This window comes from Haliotis cracherodii, unplaced genomic scaffold (assembly GCF_022045235.1).
Source record: "Haliotis cracherodii isolate W230 unplaced genomic scaffold, xgHalCrac1.p SCAF_15, whole genome shotgun sequence".
In the NCBI taxonomy this organism is placed as follows: Eukaryota; Metazoa; Mollusca; class Gastropoda; order Lepetellida; family Haliotidae; genus Haliotis; species Haliotis cracherodii.
Genome location: NW_027266270.1, coordinates 30,418,752 through 30,441,860, shown reverse-complemented (window position 1 = coordinate 30,441,860; position 23,109 = coordinate 30,418,752). Strand labels below are relative to the sequence as shown.

The following is a 23,109-nucleotide window of genomic DNA, read 5'->3' as shown; positions in this document are numbered from 1 at the left end:
GTATCCGTATTCATTCATCCCACTAGATGTTTCAGTTCTTGTTTTGTTTTCACCTCACCTCACCTCACCTCACCTCACCTCACCCCACCACCGATTCAATCATCCCACTAGATGATTCAGTTCTTGTTTTGTTTTCAGACTCAGAAGACTACTCCCCACTACAACACCTTCACAATCGACATTCCCAATGAATCGCAAAACACCCCAATCGTCATCAACAACGATGGCTACCATGTCATCAACAATGATGACAACAACATCCATCACTACTACAGGAAGAAAAGAAATACTGGTGAGTGGGCAGTTATGTAGACTCCTATATTAGGAGCCAGCTGCTTGTTTAACTCACTTTGAACTACTGTTCAAAACTCACTCTAAAGTGGCGACTTGATGCTTGCTGTGGTTGTATATAAGTCAATAATAAGGCATTTGTTTCTATAAACAATGCAGTGAAGGATACTCACATGCGTCAAGTAGTCAGATTTTCAACGCTTGCGTCATGTTCCCTCAAACTGATTGTGTGGTGATGTTACAGTATGTGTTTATTGTTGATCATGGTTATCACATTATCACGTGCAATTATTCCACACTTTGTGATTTTGTTTCACTTACCGGTAGGCTAAAAAAAATGATAGTCTTGGTTCTCAGGCACTGCCTCCATCATCATAAAGTTCATTGCACTTTCAATTTTTTTTGTGCATTGTGTTTAAGTATTAGGATTTATATATTTTTTTTTTTAAAATGGAAATAAAAACAAAACGTGCGGCAGTCTTTATGATGATGCGGGTGGTGCCTGAGAACCAAGACTATTATATTGTTTAGCCTTATGTATGTCTGACATGCTGGTTCAAATGAAAAAATTACAATGAACTGGGCTTGAAAGGAGAATTCCTTATAATGAACTTATAATGTTGGCAGCGGTGAAAAAGTAAATGTAATGGGTAAGTGTAGTTTGTTTTGTGGGAAGTACCCGAACATAAAATTTTGGTGAAAATAAATAGTTTGTTAGATTCAGCTGAGAAAAATTAGCAAAACAATTTCCACTCACCCCCCATAGAAATAAAATGGATTCTCCCTTACTTTAAGCTCTGTCACTTGAAGCTCTACACAACAAGAGTCAGCGATATACTGGACACAATATATTGCTTCCTATAAAAATAAAAAATGAAAATTAATTCAGATATTACAGTGTGATTCTCATGGGATGCCATAATGTATGGCTGTTTCAAGGATTATATCTATTCAACTCTATTCAGACAAATGCACATACACCAAAACTGTTAATTAATGGTTTGGTTTTCTATATTTTCAGTTCCCGAAGACCTTTTGCGACCCCAGATTGTTATCAAACAACTTAACTTCACAATCGGCCCTGAGTATTGTAGGGTGCAAGGGGCCTGTGAAGGTCGCAATAATTCCTACCTGGCCAAGGTCAGCCGCTTCTTCGGCTCCATGCCTGTCACCATTCAATTCAAGTAAGTCCTTGTGGAGATAACGTTTGTTTGTTTGTTTGTTTGTTTAACGCCACACTCAGCAATATTCCAGCTATATGACGGCGCTCTGTAAATAATCAAGTCTGAACCAGTCAATCCAGTGATTGATATCATGAGCATCGATCCATGCAATTGGGATACGATGACCAGCATCAACCATGTCAGCGAGCCTGACCACCCAATTCCATTAGTCGGCTCTTACGACAAGCACAGTCGCTTTTTGACGGCAAGCATGGGTTGCTGAAGATCTATTCTACTTTGGATCTTCACCAATCTGTGGAGATAACAGGAGGGTATTACCAAATATTTGATGTATGGAATAAGACAGGAAGGTGTTTATCGAGTAGTCGATGCATGGATTGATTCCTTTTGTAGATAAACAGGAGGATGTTATTGAGTATTTGAAACACAATGTTTATTGACAATGTAAGATACAGAAGTTATCAGTACATTTCTGTGGCACATGCTCCCAGCGTGCACTCTCACAGTTGTGAGGCAAATGTGACGTCACTCTGGAATGCCATTATGTCATGACCAGTGGATGAAATCAATGGTTCCTTGACAAATGAACTTGCCTTGTTATCAGAATTAGACAAAAGTAAATCCATGTTCTTGTATTTATCACAATTAGCATATGATGAATGTCGAATCCATTTACCCAAAAAACTTCACATTTTCAAATTTGGGATTGGGAAAAAAAGATACAAATGAAGAAAAGAATTCATCTGTTTTGATAAGTGCTACCTCGGAACATTTAACACTGTGTTTGTGTGTATTCAGGACGGACCGATCTGTTCTGGTTGCCTTCTGCAACGACTCCTTCACCCCATCATGTCTTGAAGCCAGCTCCGGTAGGGTCTCGGAAAAGGGACACAAACTTACGGTATGATTTGTTTGTTTGTTGTTTAACGCCGCCAGCTACATGTTGTCAGCCTGTATAAAGTCGAGTTGTACCAAACAATTCATTAATTGATATTGTGAGTGAGTGAGTGAGTGAGTTGGGTTTTACGCCGCTTTTAACAATATTCCAGTTATATTGCGGCACATCAGCTTAATGTGGGAGGAAAGCCCGAAGTGATGCAGATCTCAGATGTTTACCACTTCGGTGAAACCCACGAGCACAGGTATGGTGCTAGAAACATAATCGGGGCGAACCGGGATTTAAACCCACAATCATAGGTTTCTGGAGTGCCCAAGGGACGCAACTCTGCACAGCGAATCGCGGCACCTTAGACGACTGGGCCACCCGTGCTCCCAATTGATATTGTGAGCATTGATCCACACAGTTGGGGAACGATGTCAGGCAGTTGACCAAGTCACAGAGCCTAAGCACCTGATACATTCAGTCACCTGACTCACCTCATACAACAACCATTGGTTGCTGGGACCAATTCTAAGCCGGAATTGGGGGAGTCATTGGTGTTTATTTATCACCATGAAGAAAATTGTTTTAAAAAGAATGTTTTGTGAATACCTCTTCTTGCAAACTACCCAAGGGAGATAACCTTCCTTCACCTACCATTTTTGTATTTCAGAGCACAAATGCCGAGTTTGACCTGACCATCGGTCTCCATTACACAAGCACCTACAAGTTCAGAATCAGCCCTGATGTAAGTGGCTGCTCAGTTTGACCAGTAACAATTGTATAAAATGTAAAATTGACATTCATGAGTTCAATATCTTTCTATTAAGAGCTTGTTTACTGGAAAACAGTTTCATTTTCCACATATTCATGCTTCATTCATAAATAAATTTTTTGGCATATGGGGTAAAAAAGAACTTCCTTCCTCAAAATGCCCTCAATGTTTATATAACAGTACAACAGTGGGATTTGAAGATAAACCACTATAATTTTCTTTTTATGAATTTATTGTCATAATGTGTGTTATTTCAAAATTTCAGTTTGTTTAAATTTTAGATGCCAAGATATTTAAACTAATGAAGCCCATTTACAGTCTAGCTCAAAACCTCCATTTGATTTTTCTTTTAAATAAATGAGGTTTGAGCTACAAGCTTCTAACAATGCACTCTTGAATATATGGATGATATATTCATTTTGAATTTTTTATTTGCAGAATAATCTAAACATCTGTTCTCTGACTGCAAACAACCCAGATGTGTATGAATATAACTTGACATTCAAGAGACAACTATGCGCCGAGAATCAAGAAAGTTAAAGGTTGTATATAACAATGTGCATTGTGCACACAGCAGTAACACTGTCAGCAGTGTTCCAGACACCCCTGGATAAACTCTGTCCAGGACACTCAGGGTTCATCTTGCTAGGACTTAGATCCACACATGGATCTGTTACTGAACCATGGATCCATTACTTAGACATAGATCTGGCATTGTTACATGAATCCGGCATTGTCATATAGATCCAACTGGGAAACGTGGATCCGTTATTAAGACATGGCTTCAAGGTGAAGTGGATCCATGGATACATTGTTGATACATGGAGCCTGTATGAAGATGGGGAGCCGGTGCCAGTTTTCAGGGAGTGTTTAAACGGCTGTAAATACAGCTCAGACTTCATCATTGTTTACAATATTTGAAAGGCTTTCGATTACTGTAATGTGTATATTCATTTAGTATGTCACCACAGTTAGAAACAACCTACATCCAGATCAAGCACCCAAATATTAGAGCAATGCCAAAACATTTATCAAGATAATTTCAAAATGGAATCCTTTCCTGACAGGGGAGCCTTATAATTCACAATTTGTCCATTTTCCGGCCGTTACATCAATTTGTATTTTGTATATATAACAGCATACATACATGTATTTAGATATTCATGACTGTACAATTAAGCTTGTCATGTTCCTGTCAACAATTTCATTGTTTTGCTGTCTTTGTGTAACGATGTGTATTGCGGTTCCTTGTACAAATATGTGTTTAGTAATTCTCTGTGCAACAATGTGCTATAAGGTTTCACCTCATCATGTGCTATTTCCATATATAAACCACTCCCAGACCCTGATTGTAGGATGTGCATTGGTGAGTATTTATGACGTAGAATATTTTGCCAAGGAGGGAGTTATAGTCTTGTGAATGTTGAATTTGTTTTTTTGTTATGTTATGAATAGCAATATTTGTGATCTCCTTTTGTGTATAAATCTTTCAACTTTGTTATCTGTATCATCACATATAAACTGCTTTTATGGCCACATATAAGGGTGTAGTCTCGGGGGACAATGGATGTGATGTAGTTATTCTTACATATGTTTTTGGCTAGGTACCAAACACAACCATCTCATTCCATTTACAGTTTGCGTCAAAGTATTTTTACAAATATTGGAAAATAATTTCTTCATGGACAAATTGTCGTGTTTGTAAATATCCCGTTATCCATGATGCTTGTTTCTACTGATGTCACAACTGCATGATGTTTCTCATGTAATCATTGTCCACGGAAGGTTTAAGATATTTTAGATACTTGTCCCTCCTTTGCACGTATAAAGATTTGAACATTTCTTGCTTCCCTGATGCTATCATAGTCATTATATATGTATAAACTGCATAAAATAAATTTTATGTTTTCTTGTAAATTTTCAGTATATGCCAAATTGTGTGCAATTCATATTTTCATATTGCATCATAGCAGAGTTGGGGGTAGTAGCAGGTTAGGAATAAAATATTTCACTTTCGATATTCAACTTAACAATAGTTTAAGAATATGACAATAAACTTGCTAAAGTATGGAATAAAAACATCCGAAAAGAAATTTTATCAAATAAGACATCTATTGCTGATAGTTGTCTAGAAGATAGTATCAGTCATTTTGTCAACGAGTGTATGAATACCATAAGATGTCTAATCATAATCATAATATTTTGGTCAAGTTGAATCAATTCTATTCAATTAAATTGTACATTGAGAAGAATATTTCCTCAATAACATTCCTGATAAGATTTACATGTTATAAATTTTAAATTTTTAAACAGATTTCATTCCAAAGTACATCAATGTCAAGTTGTAATACAAATTGTGATATTATTTTTGTATTTCAATTAGTGAATCCTGTCTATTGATATAGTTATTGTTAATCATTTGATTTGTGAATTTCAAACTGTAAATAGCCATATTATGTCTTACCAAATGGCATCTTATCCCTGGTGTTATGCTAGTACACTGTATTCCCTCATTAGGAATACTGTGTTGTATATATTCATTTATCACATAGCAAGATGTCAGTCTGAATCTCATGAACATTGGAAATCAAACGGTATTAATGACATACACAAAACTACTAATGACTAGCATTGCATTTCTTTACTAAAAAATGATCCACTCTTTGGCAAAGCAACTGCCTAATAAAAAATTTAAAAGACAGTTTGTCGTAATTCTTGACTGCAATAATCTTGAGATTAAGACCCAAATTTGTTAATATACTGAAGAAAAATGTTAGTGATCATAAATATATTTTGGATTTTTTTATGTGCTTAGTCTTCACAACGACAAAAATATCCCAAAAAATATTCATGATCCCTAACTTGTTTTTGTTCAGTGTACATAAAGATAGACTCAACAGATACTCCCAGAGAGAGATAAGCATATTTTGTTTATTGCAACATTGTAGGTACAAATACTCTTTATTATGACGTTTTCCCTATGTTGAGATTATGTTTTTTACGGAAAAAAACTGGCGGAAAGAACAAAGTGATGTTGATCATTTTTTTGTTTCATTTGTTATAACATGGTTCTCTGTATTGTCTTTATTTATTGTAAAGACTCAAAGACTCAAGACTCGAAATTATGTTTGGAAATTCACTGTTGGTACGAGTGTGTTTAAATTTGAATGAAGTCATGAAAATGCTAATGTGATTCAGAGAACAAGTTGAACATTATGTTGGTAAATGTTGTTTTTTCAAATATTAGAATAATTTCATTTATAAAATATTGAAATATGTGTGCAAGTTGTATACAGTTAACGTGTGTACATAAATAATGTTTATTTTTGGTTGTATTATGACAGATTATGAATCATGATCATTTCAATAATTGTAGTTTTATGTGGAAATTGGGAATAATTTCATATTATTTACAGACAGTGACTGATACATAATGCTGCACAACCTTTGATAAGGATATTCTCAGTGGCTACGTGGCAATAGTGAAGTTTTGCTTGGAGTGGTCACACGAATAGTACTTAGAACTGACAAATTTCAGCATCATTTCAGCAGATTCAGTAGATCATGGTAAAAATAAACATCGTTTCTGTAAATGGATGTTCTCTGAGTTTTGTAATGGTTTGAAATAGGTAATATCCTTATCAGATGTTGAGAAGTATATTTCAAACATTTTGTCTCTTCAGTGACAGCTCTGTAAATATATCAATGATCAACCGACTTAGAAATACAATGTGCATTCATCACCTTGTATCTCATGCTTTCTTCAATACTCAGTCTTATACATGTTGTATTCTTTAACCATTATTGGGAGCATTTGTATTTGAAATTTGTGTATATATTTCAAATTCTCAAGTCCAAGATGCTGAAGAAAATGCACATTTAATTTTTTAATGAGAAGATTTTGCAAAGTTTAGTCCACAACACCTGATTAAGTCCTGCTATTTATGTTATCTTTTATTATCAGACATTAATTGAGAAATTTCTTAACCAATTGAAAAATTTGATTCCATCAGTGGTAAATTTTTGTCTGAGAATGCAATCAGCTCAGAGAGAAAATATGTGAAAATGTTCATCAGATGTTCTCACGTCAATGTCAAGTAGTCCTTCAAGGAAGATCTTTTTACACCTCTGCTTATGTAGTCAGATAATTTGTAATTGGTCGTTTCTACGCATTCCTGTGTTACCAAGGTACATTTTTCTACTGCTTTTTGTGCTCTTTGCAGATGAATATCAAAACACAGCAGTTATTTGTCATCTTCAGTGTAAAAAAGCAACACCATTCCACATTTTCATAAATACAACACATTCCAAATGAATAAGATGTGTGTGTACATAGAACAAAGAATGGCTGCTACTCGTCTGATACAGAGTTGTCTCCCTTTGTACATGCATTCTGTACCCAGTGACACGACCCCAATAAACATGTCTTAAAATCACTCTGGTCATATGTTGTTCATTTATGCATTATGATTCTTAATAAGGAGATAAACATTGGGTCTTATCAGATTTTGGGGGTATTATTGCGTATTTGATACCCAGAAATGTCCAGACATCATGCACCATATGCTCCTGTGAGAACTGAACCCACCTGTTTAGCAGTGACAAAAACAACTACACCAATTACGCTTAGTATTGTATTAGTGTAGTATGCATTTTGCCTATATCCATTTTTTAAAATTTGAGAATCACAACAAAAGAAATTTTATCAAGAAAGTATTCACACGCAGTGAAAAGTCTGAAAGATTTCAATGATTCAATCCTGTCTGGTCTTTATTCAGAGTATTTAAACTTTTTCTAAATTTAGTATTTTAAAAAAACATTTAAACGATTTAATCTAACTTTCCAATGGAGAAAAGAAGAAGGTAGGTGTGCATTCATTTGCGCCAGCTGCACCTGTAAACTCATGTACCAAATTCACACTTTAGATGCATGCAGGGAAAATACTCACTCTGGCCAGTTTCTTGTATAATTTATAGCATTTAACATTTTTGTAATATCTTTACCACATGGATAAACGTTTATCTAAAGAACATGATTTCTGTAGTATAGTGGGTCAAAACAAGGTTACAATGCAGTGACTTTGTAGTTCAAAGACTGTTGTAGAGCTTGTCTCCTTCACTTATGCCATAACCAATACACAACCTGTTGTAAAATAGGATGGAATTCACATTTTGTTCGTAACTTATTTGTCTTTGATTAGTTGATTTTAGTCAATGATTCTCAAACTCATACCAGCAGATAGAGCGAATCAGATCGCAGCACACACTCACATTTATTTTACAATGATTAGTAATACTCTGTGATACTCTGTGGTAAGGAGCAGTCGGGTAGCCTAGTGGTTAAAGCGTTCGCTCTTCATACCGATTGCCGCCATGTCCAGACTCGATTATTTACAGACAGCCGTCATATAGCTGGAATATTGCTGAGTGCGGTGTTAGACAACAAAGCAGCCAACTGATACTCTGTGTTAGAGGCGTGAAGGTCATCAGGAAATTTCAGCGACTTTTCAAAATACCTGCAAGATACTGGTTTTATTACTGTGAGAGCATTTGTTATGTTTGTAAGTGAGAAAATGTTGTGTTACACTGCAGTCCAGCCAATCACTGCATCCTCTAATTAACAGATTCTAGACCAGTCATAAAATACGAACAATTATTCAAGTCGAAGAAAGATGACCGGCTATTACTCAAGTCCTAGACCACCTGTGCCAATTTTGTTGCTTCTTCCCATTGGATTGTAGCACACACTCACATTTCTGTGAGTGAGTAAATTTGGTTTCACACTGCTATATACAGTATCCCAGTCATATCACGACATGTCAGCTTAACGAGGGAGCAAAGCCCTCTATTTCGATGAATATTGTCTGGAGTAAAGACAAAGATATTGTTTAACAAGATGTCTTTTATTCCCATTGAAACATCGTTGTTCTGTTGAACAAACAAAACAAACAAGTGACTTGTTAATTGTAAGCATTGTCATCAGGTTGACCTGCCTACATACAATTGGACAATATTTTAACGATTTCAGATGAGACTGTTCAACTCACAGCCATCTAACTCTGTAATAAAACAAACAATAATTGATTAACTTCTACTTAAAAAATAGGTGAAAATCATTCAGAAGGCAGGTCTCATTTTAATCTCATGACAGGAGCAATATAGTTTCATTTCCTTAAAAGTAACTGCTGTACTGGCCACTGACCAGTTAACGCTTTTTTGTAGCTTTATTTCTGAAATATTTGGATTTTTTTAGTGAAAGTAAGAGAAACATATATTCCAGTACGAGTTAATTTCTGTTATCAAAGAGTAATTATTAAAACAGTAAACAGAAAGTTCCCTTCGTATTACTGTACCAGTTAACGTGCACCTCTTCAGTTAAACAAATTACACTTTATACAGGTTCTGGCATTACATTCATTTATTTTATTCGTTATATTGAATAACAGAACAAGCAAAAGTAAAACAAGTTGCGATTATGTTCATGCTATTAATACCATTTTCACTAGAGAAAGCAATCAAATGGATTAAGAATGGCACACATTTTGTCTGGATCTAGTTTGAAATATTCAATCATAATAGAACAATCAATATTTTTGATTGCTTGAAAAGGAGGGTGGGGTGGGGTTGTTTGAGACAGAATATTATTTTTCACAACATCTAGACGCGTTATTGATGGTATCTGACCTTCACCTCAGACTTTTCCTATGTCCCCTTAACTCAGAAGACTATGATCACCAAGTGTTCTCTCAAAAAACATTTTGGCCCAATACCTTGTGCATGGTTCCTTGTATAAATGTATTTTCCTACCTCACACAAATATGGCTTTGCGTTTCTTTTTTTTGAAGAGTACATTTGTTTTTACATCCTGAGGACATTTTGTTCTTCCATCAATTTTGGGGAACAGACTATCCACTTCCCCCAAGTATCACATGGTCATCCCCTTACCATTACTACATCCTGATTACTGTGATGGACAGCACGATGGAGCTTCATACACTGTACCCATGAGAGGTAAAGAACATACAATTCCTGCACAACGAATGAACACTTGCACTTTGATGTGAATTTCTGTCACTCAAGGTAAATATGGTAGGTCAAGGTCCCTTTCACGAAATCTTAAAGATGTCCACTGGCCCTCTCACTCAGGAGGGGGCATAGTGGGAACAGGTGGCCCGGTCATCTAAGGCGCCGCGATTCGCTGTGCACAGTTGCGTCCCTTGGGCACGCCAGAAACCTATGATTGTGGGTTCGAATCCCTGTTCGCCCCAATTATGTTTCTAGGTTTTTCAGTACCATACCCATGCTCATGGGTTTCACCGAAGTGGTAAACGTCTGAGACCTGCATCACTTCGGGATTTCCTCCCACATTAAGCTGACACACTGCCATATAACTGGAATACTATTAAAAGCGGCTTTAAACCCAACTGATTCACTCACTCTTAATCCATGGTCAAGAGGCAGAGTTTTCAGTTTCATGCTGACCAATGGGATCTGGACCAGCGGGGTTCTTTTGTAATGCATTTCCACTTTGTCTTGCATATCTGTGACCATGATAACCACAGGTGACACATTCTAATCCATAAATTCATTTTAATAAAATACAACTCAGTGTGATATTTTCCTATTTAAGCAGTCTTACAAATTTATGACAGTTGTTTTCAGGAAAATCTCAGGCTTTTACATGTAACTATTAGTATTTTCTGTTCACCAGTACCATCTAATCACACAGAGACAATTTTGAACAATACATGACTGAGGCTAAACAAGAAAAATGAAAACAAGACAAAGGAATAATACCTTACATAAAGAGACATGTCTATGCTTGAGGCTTCAAAGTAAAACATAAATTAATCTTAGCAAAATAATCTCTAGAAAACCTTGGCACAACTTCACCATGTTCAAGGTAAAATCCTTCCATGTACTGTATTCAACGTAATAAGCGCCCACGGCGATATTTGCTAATATATTGGCTTGTGAACAATCACAATTAGCACCCCTTCCGATTGATCAATGTACACAAGACTTATTTATTTGTGCATAATACGTACTCGTGTGTTTTATGCACCCTTAATTATGAGCAATTAAATTCTGAAAAATATATCTGTTGTACATAAACATTTCAGGCTGTTAGCATAAACCACGAAAATTTATCTTTCAACTGTTTTTACTCACCAAAACAATATTCTAATAAGAGGCCCCTATTTCTAATTTTGAGAGCGCCCAGGGCGCTCATTACATCTAATACGGTATTGGGACTAAACCCAAACGCTACCATTTCTTTTTTATGATTTTCTTTTGCAAAAGTTTCTCGAAATATAATGAGTAATATAATGATGGTCAACAATCAGACATTATAGCCATAGCTGTAATATTCCTCTAAACCTATTTATGGCCAACTTACCAACTGAAGAATAAAGATTTATAGGGCAAACGAGACATTCACCCCACATCAACCTACACAAACATTATTTCCTTTAAAATTAAATTAGTTTAAATTGGTCTGACCATGCCCGAGTTCACTTACAAAGATCGAGAGTCACACAAAAATTTCATAATGTAAGTTTGAGCAAAGAAAAAAAAGAAAATATGAAAAAATATGTATATTAATACAAATATACCATTTCTTGATAAAAGTGATTACTGATATGTCAGGACACCTACCATATCTCAAAGACGGAATGGAATGACTACATAATCAATATGGAATCTAGCCATTCATGTTTTCTGATTGTTTTCATTGAGTATTTGTTCCATACAATTTGTATGCTTGGTTTGTTGTTGAACGCCGCTCTCAGCAATATTCCAGCTATATGATGGCGGTCTGTAAATAATCGAGTCTGGACAAGAGAATCCAGTGATTGATATCATGAGCATCGATCCACAATTGGGATGGCTGCTAAGATAAAAATTGAAAAATGATAATGTAGTGGTGATTTTTTAAAGATTTAAACAAGGACTAGACTTTGGCAATTTGTCAGTTCCAGGAAGATGGATTCAAATGTTATGATTCACACTGATCTAACAGTCAGATTTTCACATATTGCAATATATTCAGGCTACCAGAAAGTGGAGCACAGTACAGTACAAAACTGTATAAACCATGAACATTCTATATTTTTTGGTGATATTTATTTGATACTCTCTGTGACGATGATGACAAGATTCTGCCATCAATCAGAACTACTAATGTACTTATCCAATGTACATGTTGTATTTAGCAATTCAAAACAAGATCGCTGTCACTTCCTCACCAGACAAATCAACAAACAAATAAACAATTGTTCTGGTCTAATCGACTCAATAAAACACCTTTTTTTTGTGGACAAGACTACTACACCCAAATTACTTTGCATAACATCTAATAACTGAACAAGAGCTATTAATACCCAAAATATAATTATTTTTTTGTTTAATCTTCCATAGATTATAAAGTGAAACAAAATACGACAATTATCCAATGTTTCATATATTAACCCCAAAAATAATTACAAAACCCTATCTCCATACATTGCTTTAAGAGCAATAATTTGAACCATAACAAATGTCTTGTTACTTTTTTAAATGCATGATCATATCAGTTACCATGGTAACCAGCTGAAACAGAACACAACGCAGACATATATAACAGTAAAGTGAATATCAAATAAATATGTCCTGTATTTATAAAAACTAGGTTCCCTCAATAACCACTGCTTTTAAAAACATAGTCTGTAAAAAACCTGAACTCGATAACCATGGTAACAAGGTCAACATGTGAAGGGATACTTTGGATCCCACCAAGGTAAAACTCGGATGTCCACAACAGGGTCAAGGTCAACGATCATCTCAGCTGAGTTAGAGTTACCTCCCTGCAAACTGGTGTCAAACAACATGCGGAGACGGTAGTATCTCATCTGTGCACTGATAGTAAGGTATACCTTGCTCAAGACTAACCCCATGACCATTGGAATGGCAACGAAGTTTTGCACTGTCACCTGCAGGATTCGACATCCATCCTCGGTGTTGTAAAAGAGATCATTGTAGCCAGGAAGCAAGTCGTGTTTTGTTGCCATTTTTGTTGGTAGGAATGGACGAGTAGGAGTCTGTCCCTTGCTGAACTTGAAGCAGAAGTTCCACATGTTTTTCACAGGCTGGTGCCATGACAGGTGACAGCGCTGTCCCTGTAGCTCGTGGGGCTCGTTCTCAAATGGTACAAGGGGTGTGGTCCTGCCCGCCAGCGGTCGATAGAGGTAGAACATGGAGCGGATCACGCGGGCTCGTAATCCACGGATGCGTTCAATGTTGGATGGTTGAAGATCATCAGGCAGCTTCACAGACTTTTCGAAATACCTGCAAGAGAATGGGTATATTTCTGTGGGATCATTTGCAATGGATGTAAGTGAATCAATGTTGTATATGGCAACATTTTCAAAAAGAAATAGTTTACGGATGTGCCGCTCCTTTCAAAGTACAAATGTTGAAAAAAAAGGTTCAAATTACTCCTTTTTTTATTACTGCCAAACTCTACTTTATAAATGCTCCAAAAGTTCAACAAAAAAGATTTCATTTCATCCAGTGTAAAGCAAAGGGAAGTCACTCTGATCGCTCATACCATCAAAAGCCTGTGAACACTAAACGCAGTGGTGAACAGTTTAATCGTTGCCCATACTGCCAAAATGATGGCATCTTTTATGCATTCCATCAGGACATGAATATTGTTATATTGTCATTTGTACACAAGCTATGTGCCAGGATCATAATAAAATGTTCTTGAAAAATTGAGTTGTGATACGAGAGTTTTTTTTCCTTTAAATTGCCTCACATTTGAAATGAGTTTGAAATCCATAAACCAAGAAATAAAAAAAATGGCGCCTAGAGTTGCAGTCAGCAATATTCAGCACTGCTGCCTGTAAATGATCATGTTTGAACCTGACAAACCTGTGATTCACAAAATGAGAAACAATCCACTAACTGAGGTACGCTGACACTATCCAACTTCCCGAGGCAAGTGAGTTTACTGACTATAAATGTCCAGTTTCCACCCTTGCCCAACTAGGCTGGTATTATGGAGTTACATTTTGGCTGGACTAAAGAGTCTATGCATAGTCCAATCAAAATCGTGCATCGAAATCGAAATCCGGTTCGTAAAGTGTCATGCAGATGTCGGTTGACTGCAGGTTTTGCAAAGAATGTGCACCGCTAACTCGTTGTCAACAGATATTTTCTAAATCTTTTCATGTTTTTAATCAAGGTGCTCACAGGATTTGATGCATTTCGCGATGTAAGACACGTTTTATCACAATATAGATCTTCATTATCGATCAGATCGTCTTGACTGGGTGCCACCGTTTTGTTTGAAGCAAATGCAAGTGATACGAGAGGCTGAATCTGATTGGTTAATAGGAGAGGCATGGAAAGGACCTAACTCGTAATAGCCACTGGTGGCGCTACGATCAAGCCCAGGAATTCCAGCCTAGTTCGGCAAGGGTGGAAACTGGACTTTTAAAGTCAGTTAACTGTCTTGCCTCGGGAAGATGACACTATCAGTCTCTTGTACAGACCCCAGGGCATATATTTAACAAAACAATCACCAACCATTCCTTTCCTTGACACTCATGGATTCATTCATAGAAATAGTCATCTTTAACCTCATACATAACTTCAGAGGTCATCAACACACTATCAACAAAGTCACTGCATCTAACCACCTTGTCCATTTAGTCGCCTCGATTGACAAGAACAGTTTGCTGGGGATCAAATTTAACCCAGAATCATACTGATGATTGGCATCTTGAGGATGAGATGGGCCCTGATATCAAATTTTTAAACCCCTCATCCACCAGCCCTATTTGGGAAAACCTGACTAGTTACCTGCTGACATTGAGTGAGTGAGTATGGTTTTACGCCCCTTTTAGCAATATTCCAGCAATATCATGGCGGGGAACACCAGAAATGGGCTTCACACATTGTACCCATGTCGAGAATCGAACCCAGGTCTTCGGCGTGATGAGAGAACGCTTTAACCACTAGGCTACCCGACCGCCCCACCTGCTGACTTTGAATGTGTTCACATTGAAGTATCTACAAACTGGTTTACTGCACATTACTTCTTGTGAGAACACTCTGGCTTTGAACTTTCATCATCAGAAAAAATAAATAATTCCCAACAGTATAAAATAACTATACTACTCAAATCAAGTTAAACATGTTACAGGCCCTTGACAATTTGAAGACTGAGCACTGCAATACCCACCAGTCATGACACATTAACTATAGCCATATGAAAACATTGGGTGTTCTTTAAATTCTTATACTACTCAAAGTTTGCTAAGGATCACCAATTTAAAAGGTAATACTTCAAATTATGTGCATCTGTTGAAATTGTCAAAGATAATATTGTGTGGCTACCCGACCACACCCTGCTGATCACACCTTGACTGACACCAAAAACGTTTGCAACGTGACGTTGTGCTGACCCAGTTTCAAAAATGCCCATGCATCTGCCTAATTCTTCGGTCGTCAAACGACGTCTTTGACGTTGAGGGTGAGGGTGAGTTGCTTTGAGTTGTTGCAATCCTTAGTAGCAAATGTTGTGTTCTCTCATAATGATGTGCTCAAAAAGATAGCTGGAGCTCTGTGCATCTAGTTTTTGCAATCCTCAGCTTTGATTTGTTTCTTTAACGCCGCACTATAACTGAGTCAGATCCAAATCATGCAGTGATTTACATCCCTAGCACCAATCCACGCACTTGGGACACAATGATGTGATCCTTAGCAAACTTTGACTACCCAAACAACCCTATATGTTTATTTTCAGTCTCTCCATGGGAGATTCAAACACACCCTGACAATATTTCTAGCTCCAAATATGTTGAAACAAGGAAGAAAATCAGTCTTGCCTTCGAATGACTTATAAATCTTTTTTGGACATAGAATCAACTGGTGTACTCTACATCAACTTTTGGTAATGCTCATATCTGATTGGTCAATCAGTCTTCAATGGGTACCTGAGATACATGTTCCGCCAGAAAGCGCTGGAATAGACGAGGCAACAGGCAGTGCGACAAATGGCAGCAAAGCGTCCCACATCTTCTGGATGGACATGCAAACTGAGCTGGTACCACAAATCATACGGATAGACTATTCCTTTTTCATCTCCTTCAGACTGCGACTTGGTCTTGCGTCGGCGGCGCCTTGTTTCAACAACAATTTCACCTTCGCCTGAAATAAACAGTTATGTAGGAGTAAAATATTAGAGGTGAGGTGAAATGGGGTTTAACGTCGCGTCCAAGATTATTGCACTTATATAGCGACGTGCATGTACGTGTGTGTGTGGCTGCTTGAACTAGTCCGGACTGATGCCGATTTATAGTGCTAGCTCACTGAAATACCATGCCACAGTTTAACATTAATACCCCACTCAGACACAGTATACTGACTCCGAGCCGACCAGTCCTTGTTTTAGCCCCTTAATGCCGAGCGCCTGACAGGGTAACAACAAGTACCATCTTTTAACGTCTTTTGGTATGACGCGGCCAGGGATTGAACCCTGGACCTTCCGCTCTCCGGGCGGACGCACTACCACTAGTGAGTGAGTGAGTGAGTTGGGTTTAACGCCGCTTTTAACATTATTCCAGTTATATCACGGCGTGTCAGCTTAATGTGGGAGGAAAGCCCAAAGTGATGCAGGTCTAAGACGTTTACCACTTCGGTGAAACCCACGAGCACGGGTATGGTGCTGACAAACCTAGAAACATAATTGGGGCGAACCGGGATTCGAACCCACAATCATAGGTTTCTGGCGTGCCCAAGGGACGCAACTGTGCACAGCGAATCGCGGCGCCTTAGACGACTGGGCCACCCGTGCCCCCCCCGCACTACCACTAGACCACGGAGGCGGTTGTAAAATATTAGAAAGGAGATACGTCTACGGTGGTTTTAAAAAGAGAATCTGACCCGAGTGTCTTTTGATATCAAATATATCAACTTTTATCACTGGATGATTTAATTTATCATCCAAAATCATGCTCTCAACTTTTTCAGTTTGTAGACAGTAATAAGCAGTGTCTTAAGTGTAAAAAGTACTGCAAACAGCTTCAGTAGTTGAGCCATTAGTGATGTCATTTGATTGTGACGTCATGGTAACCAATGACATCACAATGGTCTGCAAAGCTGTGGGAGCCTGTTTTGGATGATAAAATAGATTTGATACCTTGATAATTCGAAACATTTGAAACATTTACAGGTATCTAATCAGAGTTTGAAACCTTTTCAATTGGGCAATTACTATTTTTTTTCGACAAATTTTCTCTTACATCAACAAAATTATCTAGGACAGATACATTGAGAAAAAGTTTCAAAATGTCATCCCAAAAGAAATGAAGAGGCTGTTCGAACATACACACTAATATTAAGATGGCCTAATGTTCTATAGACAGGAAGTCCAAACATAATGATGCAGCAGACATCATCTCACAATGTGTTCATGTTGCTGAATTTCACAATACACTTAATTACTTGCCCATGAAGAGATCACCCGTTTGATAAACATACAGCTGTATTACACATTGTGTAATACCAAAACGCATGTTTATGTACTGTCAGAACAAGTTTCACGAACAAATATTGAAAGCTTTCAACATCCCTTGGCTCATTCAACGACATAACGTGTTGGGATGATAGATCACTGAGAGGAGCTAATGCACACAAGATGACCCTAACAACCTTGCTGCTGGGCTGACATCACATGACATTGTTTCGCCGATGGATCTTGCAACACAATTCCACAAATTACGTAGGGTACTGTGACGTGATTGTAAACTTTGTGGTGCAGGGCCCCATTCCACTAGGCGATTTCACTGTAGCGTAACAACAGTCGTAAGTCTATAATAAAGTATCTGAGTTGTGATAACCTTAGCGCTACAATAATTTATGGAACGGACACCTGAATTCTAAATGTCGACTGTTGTTTGGTATTGAATTAATACGTTTCAACTTTTGACATGTTTGAAGTATTATTCTGATAAACTAAATTGGATTATGCCGTGGATTGTGTAGCTGTCAGCCTATTCACACTCAACAGTATAATTCTTAAAAATAAAGTTTTAAATGTCAAGTAATAATTAAATACTAAACTCGCTCCCTTGTAAAACCAATTTTATGAAACTTGTGAAAAGTCATGGTATCTCACAAATGAGAGCGAAAGTTTCATAAAATTGGTTTTACATGGGAGCGAGTTTAGTATTCTATATATGTGAGTCATTGTCTGTACACCCCCATCTAAAATATATTGAAACTTGCTTTATATAATCTAGGTGGGTCCCTATTGCAAGAATATTGGGAAATATGAAAGTTATGACAGTAGCAAGTGGACGAAGAGCCCAGAATATTCATATTTTACCATTGTCCTCCACATTCTGATCCTTATCGTCCTCTGTGGCAATGTGGAAGTCCTCCAAGTCCTTCTCAAACCAGCTCAGGTCTTCCCCTACAGTGGCCACTGTCCCTGCCGGCTCTTTCAGCAGTTGCCGTACTGTAACACAGAATGTCCATCAATGTACTGCAGATCACCATCACCATCTTGAGGTGCTTTTACAAACATTAGAGGTGTAACAATATGGCTGGGTTCCGATATGATATATATCCAGTTGATAAATCTTTTTCTGAAACACAACCCTGAAACATTTGTTGTTATATTTCAGAGATCAAAGATGGGATACTGTAGGGAAAAAATATATTGGCTAGAGGGCACTGTGAATGTTATGCCTTTTATGTCCAACCATGAAATACTAGACAATCTGTGTAAGCTTGTGTCTGAACACTTCACATGATTTTACACCAATATAACTTGCAATGAAAAGTATCGTGATACAGGGCTTGTAAATGTCTTGTGGGCCTTGTGTCGTGATAAAATACTGCATAACTGTATTGTTACACCACTAACAAACATGCATGAAATACTCGAGATCTTCATCTACTGTATTCAACGTAATAAGTGCCCCGCTCTAAGCACCCACAGCGATATTTGCTAATATATTGGCAAGTGAACAATCCCAATTAGCCCCCCCTTCCGATTGATCAATGTACACAAGACTTATTTATTCGTGTATAATATGCACTCGTGTGTAATATGCACCCTTAATTATGGGCAATTAAATTCTGGAAAAATATATCTGTCGTATATAAACACTTAATACCATCAGCATAAACCACGAAATTTATCTTTCAACTCTGTTTTTCCCACCAAAATAATATTCTAATAAGAGTCCCCTATTTCTAATTTTGAGAGCGCCCTGGGCGCTTATTATGTCGAATACGGTATGGTATTTGAATCTAGGGACCACCTATATCTGTATAAGGACACCTTGACATTCATTTTTAATTTTTAAAAACTGAAAGTGTATACATGGTACGGCACTGTCCATTATTAAACATGTAGCCTCTTTAGCTTTCGTATCTATTCCTGTACAGACTGTTGTTCACTGGTGATGCTTTGAACATGGATGGCCCTGATGGACAGGATTAAGCAGAAATAGCACTTTCTAAAAACAGCGTTAGAAATTGGCACTAGTCATGTAGTCCTTACCAAACTGGCCAGTAGTTAAGATATCCCAAGGACTTGTAGAAATTTGCCATTTTTTAAGGGTTTTGCTATACCGGTATGTTATCATTATAAGGACTAGTGAGCTAAAAATGTTAGTTTCTTACCCTGTAAAAAGAGTAAATGGTACCCTAAAAACAGGGTTAAGATTAAATAGCATTACAACTAAACATGATCATTCAAAAGTCACTTTTAATAAATCCTTTTTCAGTTTACAATAATTCAACAGTAAAATAGAAGTGATCAGATACACATAGATTGGACTAACTGTCAGGGTTATATTTAATAATGAGACTAAATAATGACTGAATATTACTTTCAGATTACCCCAGCCGCTGATGAGGTACAGGAACAAGACAATATTATATATGCATCAATTGTCAATATATACAGCCTCCATATTTCCAGGGCGTGCATTTCATAAACCTACAAAACCCTGTGGATCCATTCCTGTGGTTCTCACAATCTCCCCACTCTATCACACAGACCTAGATCCACCCTTATAGTCTAGAAGGTAATTTAAGGTACCGACGTTTACTACAATATCTGAAAAAACTATTGCACCCACTCCAGTCAAAGTTGGTATGAGATTATTAAACAGTCATACATAACTGGATATTATATTTAAAGACAATCGGTGCATGAATATAAAATCTGTCTACTTAGCTATCACTATATTTCATCAACAACTAGACCTGTTCGTCATGGGTGGAACGAGCATTCATCGAAACAGCCATCTGCATAATGCTACCCCTGCGTCACAGGGCCACAGGACACAGTTGAACCAATCAACTCAACAGGTTGCATGTGAATCATGCATGCACGAATACGGTGTTAGCATTGAGCGTCTCAACGTGCGTGATTCCTGTGCACCCTTTCCAGTTGAGTTGATTGGTTCAACTGTAGTAAACATCGGTACCTTAAATTACCTTCCAGACTATAGTAACAACCTGGAACCATCTTTAGATGGAGATATGTGACCAACACAAGGCACATATCCTGGCCATCAATCCCAATGCTACCCCTGCGTCACAGGGCCATATGACACAGTTGAACCAATCAACACAACTCGAAAGGGTGCACAGGAATCACGCACGTTGAGACGTCCTACGCTAACACCGTATTCGTGCATATACGATTCACATGCAACCTGTTGAGTTGATTGGTTCAACTGTGTCATATGGCCCTGTGACGCAGGGGTAGCATTATGCAGATGGCTGTTTCAATGAATGCTGGTTCCACCCATGACGAACAGGTCTAGTTGTTGATGAAATATAGTGATAGCTAAGTAGACAGATTTTATATTCATGCACCGATTGTCTTTAAATATAATATCCAGTTATGTATGACTGTTTAATAATCTCATACCAACTTTGACTGGAGTGGGTCCGATAGTTTTTCAGATATTGTAGTAAACATTGGTACCTTAAATTACCTTCCAGACTATAGTAACAACCTGGAACCATCTTTAGATGGGGATATGTGACCAACGAAGGGCACATCCTGGCCATCAATCCCAACAAGGTACGGGTAGACACCACTGGTCATATCACATCGAACTAGCCTGCAGCTTGTTTTGGACAAGTGATGTTTGCAAAGTAACTGGATTATGGGTGAAAACAATTCTGTCCCTATAGAATTTCACTTGTCTCAGACCAACAGACAAGTGGCCATGTCTGTCCCTGCAAGAATCTTTGAAACAGAGCAGATACACATACACACACAGTGACGCTGTAACTATTTCCTATTTGAGGATATAAAGTGTGTAAATATGTCAAAAATGTGTTAACACACACACATAAACAAAACACAAAAATACCTTCTTTTTCAATTGCCTTGGCGGCTCCTTTCTTGACTCGAAAAGACGTCCCTCCTCCCTTGTCAGCATTTGCATAATCATTCAATGTCACATCTACAAATCAGTAAGTGGTAATCAGGCCAAAAAATGTGTTTCTTATTTTTGCCCATCAAAAAATAGGGTAAGTTGGGGTGGGTGGGGTGCAACCTGTTTCCCCCGTAAAATTGTAATTTGTAGTAGGACATAATAAAAAAGCTTACAAATGACAATTTAGTGCATATCTAATCTTTGAATGCTCCGGTTCTGTTAAGTGGAGAAATTTATGCTTGTGGAACACAATACAGACAATATCAGGATAAAAGATATGGTGCAACTCAAAAAGTGCAAAATAGGGCTGCTCACTTAATCAGTGGTTACAATTGATAAAACAAAAATATTTTTTGACATGTTTGAGGGTACTGAAGTAAAAACTTTATTGACTTGAGTAGTATTACAATTATTTTCAGATATCAATAAATAAAGTTAAATTGCCTGAACATTACATGTTAACAGTGTATAACTTTGAAACTAGGAATTTTGCTTTAATTTCACTGCTTGAGAGTCAGCTTTAAGTAAATTATCAGAAAGAATCTGCAGTTTTGTTTCATGAAATTTGAATGTCATATACGGATTTTATATACGGATTCCAGACAAAATGAATTGAATATTATATAACTATACATTGTATCATACCAGGTAAAAAGAAATTGTAGCCCTATGCAACTATGTTTTTGTTCATACCACAATGTTTTTGGTGTGTCGGCTTTGATGATTCAGTGCCGTAGCCATTTTTTATAGAAAACAGTTTTATTTGAATCATGGGGACAAGTGATACTTGCACAAATATTTGCCCCAACTGTCAAAAACAGTTAACAATGGCCTTGTGATTAAATATTTAAGGCAGAGAGTAGGCCTCATGGCTTCATTGTAACTATGACAAATGTAAGTTGGCAAACAATTGACACATCCTGAAAAGTTTTCAAAGTTTATGAATTGGATTATTTAAAGAAACGATAGATGCTTCGTATTACCTTTAGGCGTAACCGCCGAACTGTAGCCTTCGTCCATCATTTGCACCATACACGAGAGTATTGTGAAATCTTATTTGACCCGAAAGGTCATGTTGACATGTTTGACAATGTGACAGATGTCATATACAATTAAAGTTTGTGACCATTGGCATTTGATAATAAATGTCAATATCGTTAGGACATGGAAGATCATTGGATTGCATATAGCATGAGAAACATAACAGTTATTAGTAAATAAGGTAACCGCTATTCGATGTTTATCGTGCCAGTTTGCTGCTATGTGCAACCCGGCGACTTCCACGTCTGGAAGTAAATCTTACCACTAAATGTGCTGTAAACCGCTTTCTTTTGCTGCCTCCCTTTTCTACCCACCCTAGGCATGATGCTACATTGCTGTCACCAGATTTATGCGTCATTTTTGTTGTTTCCTTTGAAGAAAATAAATAGAGAGGAAAGAAAAATTCTTGGAGGTCCGGGCGCCATATTGACAAGTGTCCGTCAGCGTCACCTGGTGGATCTTCAAATAATTACCT

At 37.4% G+C, this 23,109-nt stretch overlaps 2 protein-coding genes across 7 annotated transcripts in view; one reads left to right on the top strand and one right to left on the bottom strand.

Annotated features, from left to right (window-relative positions):
• Positions 1-7,566, top strand: part of LOC139462507 (myelin regulatory factor-like) — a 90,455-nt gene extending 82,889 nt beyond the window's left edge. For all 5 annotated transcript variants that reach the window (XM_071244276.1, XM_071244274.1, XM_071244273.1 and 2 more), the window contains 5 exons: positions 139-292; positions 1,313-1,475; positions 2,274-2,376; positions 3,029-3,103; positions 3,569-7,566. In XM_071244276.1, the coding sequence (XP_071100377.1) occupies positions 139-292; positions 1,313-1,475; positions 2,274-2,376; positions 3,029-3,103; positions 3,569-3,670 (597 nt within the window). In that variant the 3' untranslated portion in view covers positions 3,671-7,566. The remainder of the gene's footprint in view (positions 1-138; positions 293-1,312; positions 1,476-2,273; positions 2,377-3,028; positions 3,104-3,568) is intronic.
• A 3,133-nt stretch (positions 7,567-10,699) lies between these two features.
• On the bottom strand, positions 10,700-23,092 carry LOC139462504 (transmembrane protein 183-like). 2 transcript variants are annotated; one of them, XM_071244271.1, is made up of 5 exons: positions 22,897-23,092; positions 21,528-21,620; positions 18,509-18,640; positions 16,116-16,329; positions 10,700-13,458 (listed from the first exon to the last, which is right to left on the bottom strand). In XM_071244271.1, exons 1-5 carry the CDS (start codon positions 22,955-22,957, stop codon positions 12,876-12,878), a joined length of 1,083 nt encoding a protein of 360 aa, XP_071100372.1. In that variant the 5' UTR covers positions 22,958-23,092; the 3' UTR covers positions 10,700-12,875. The 2 variants fall into 2 exon arrangements, with proteins under 2 accessions (XP_071100372.1, XP_071100373.1); XM_071244272.1 differs by lacking the exon at positions 22,897-23,092 and adding an exon at positions 22,577-22,624.
• Positions 23,093-23,109: the final 17 nt, after the last annotated feature.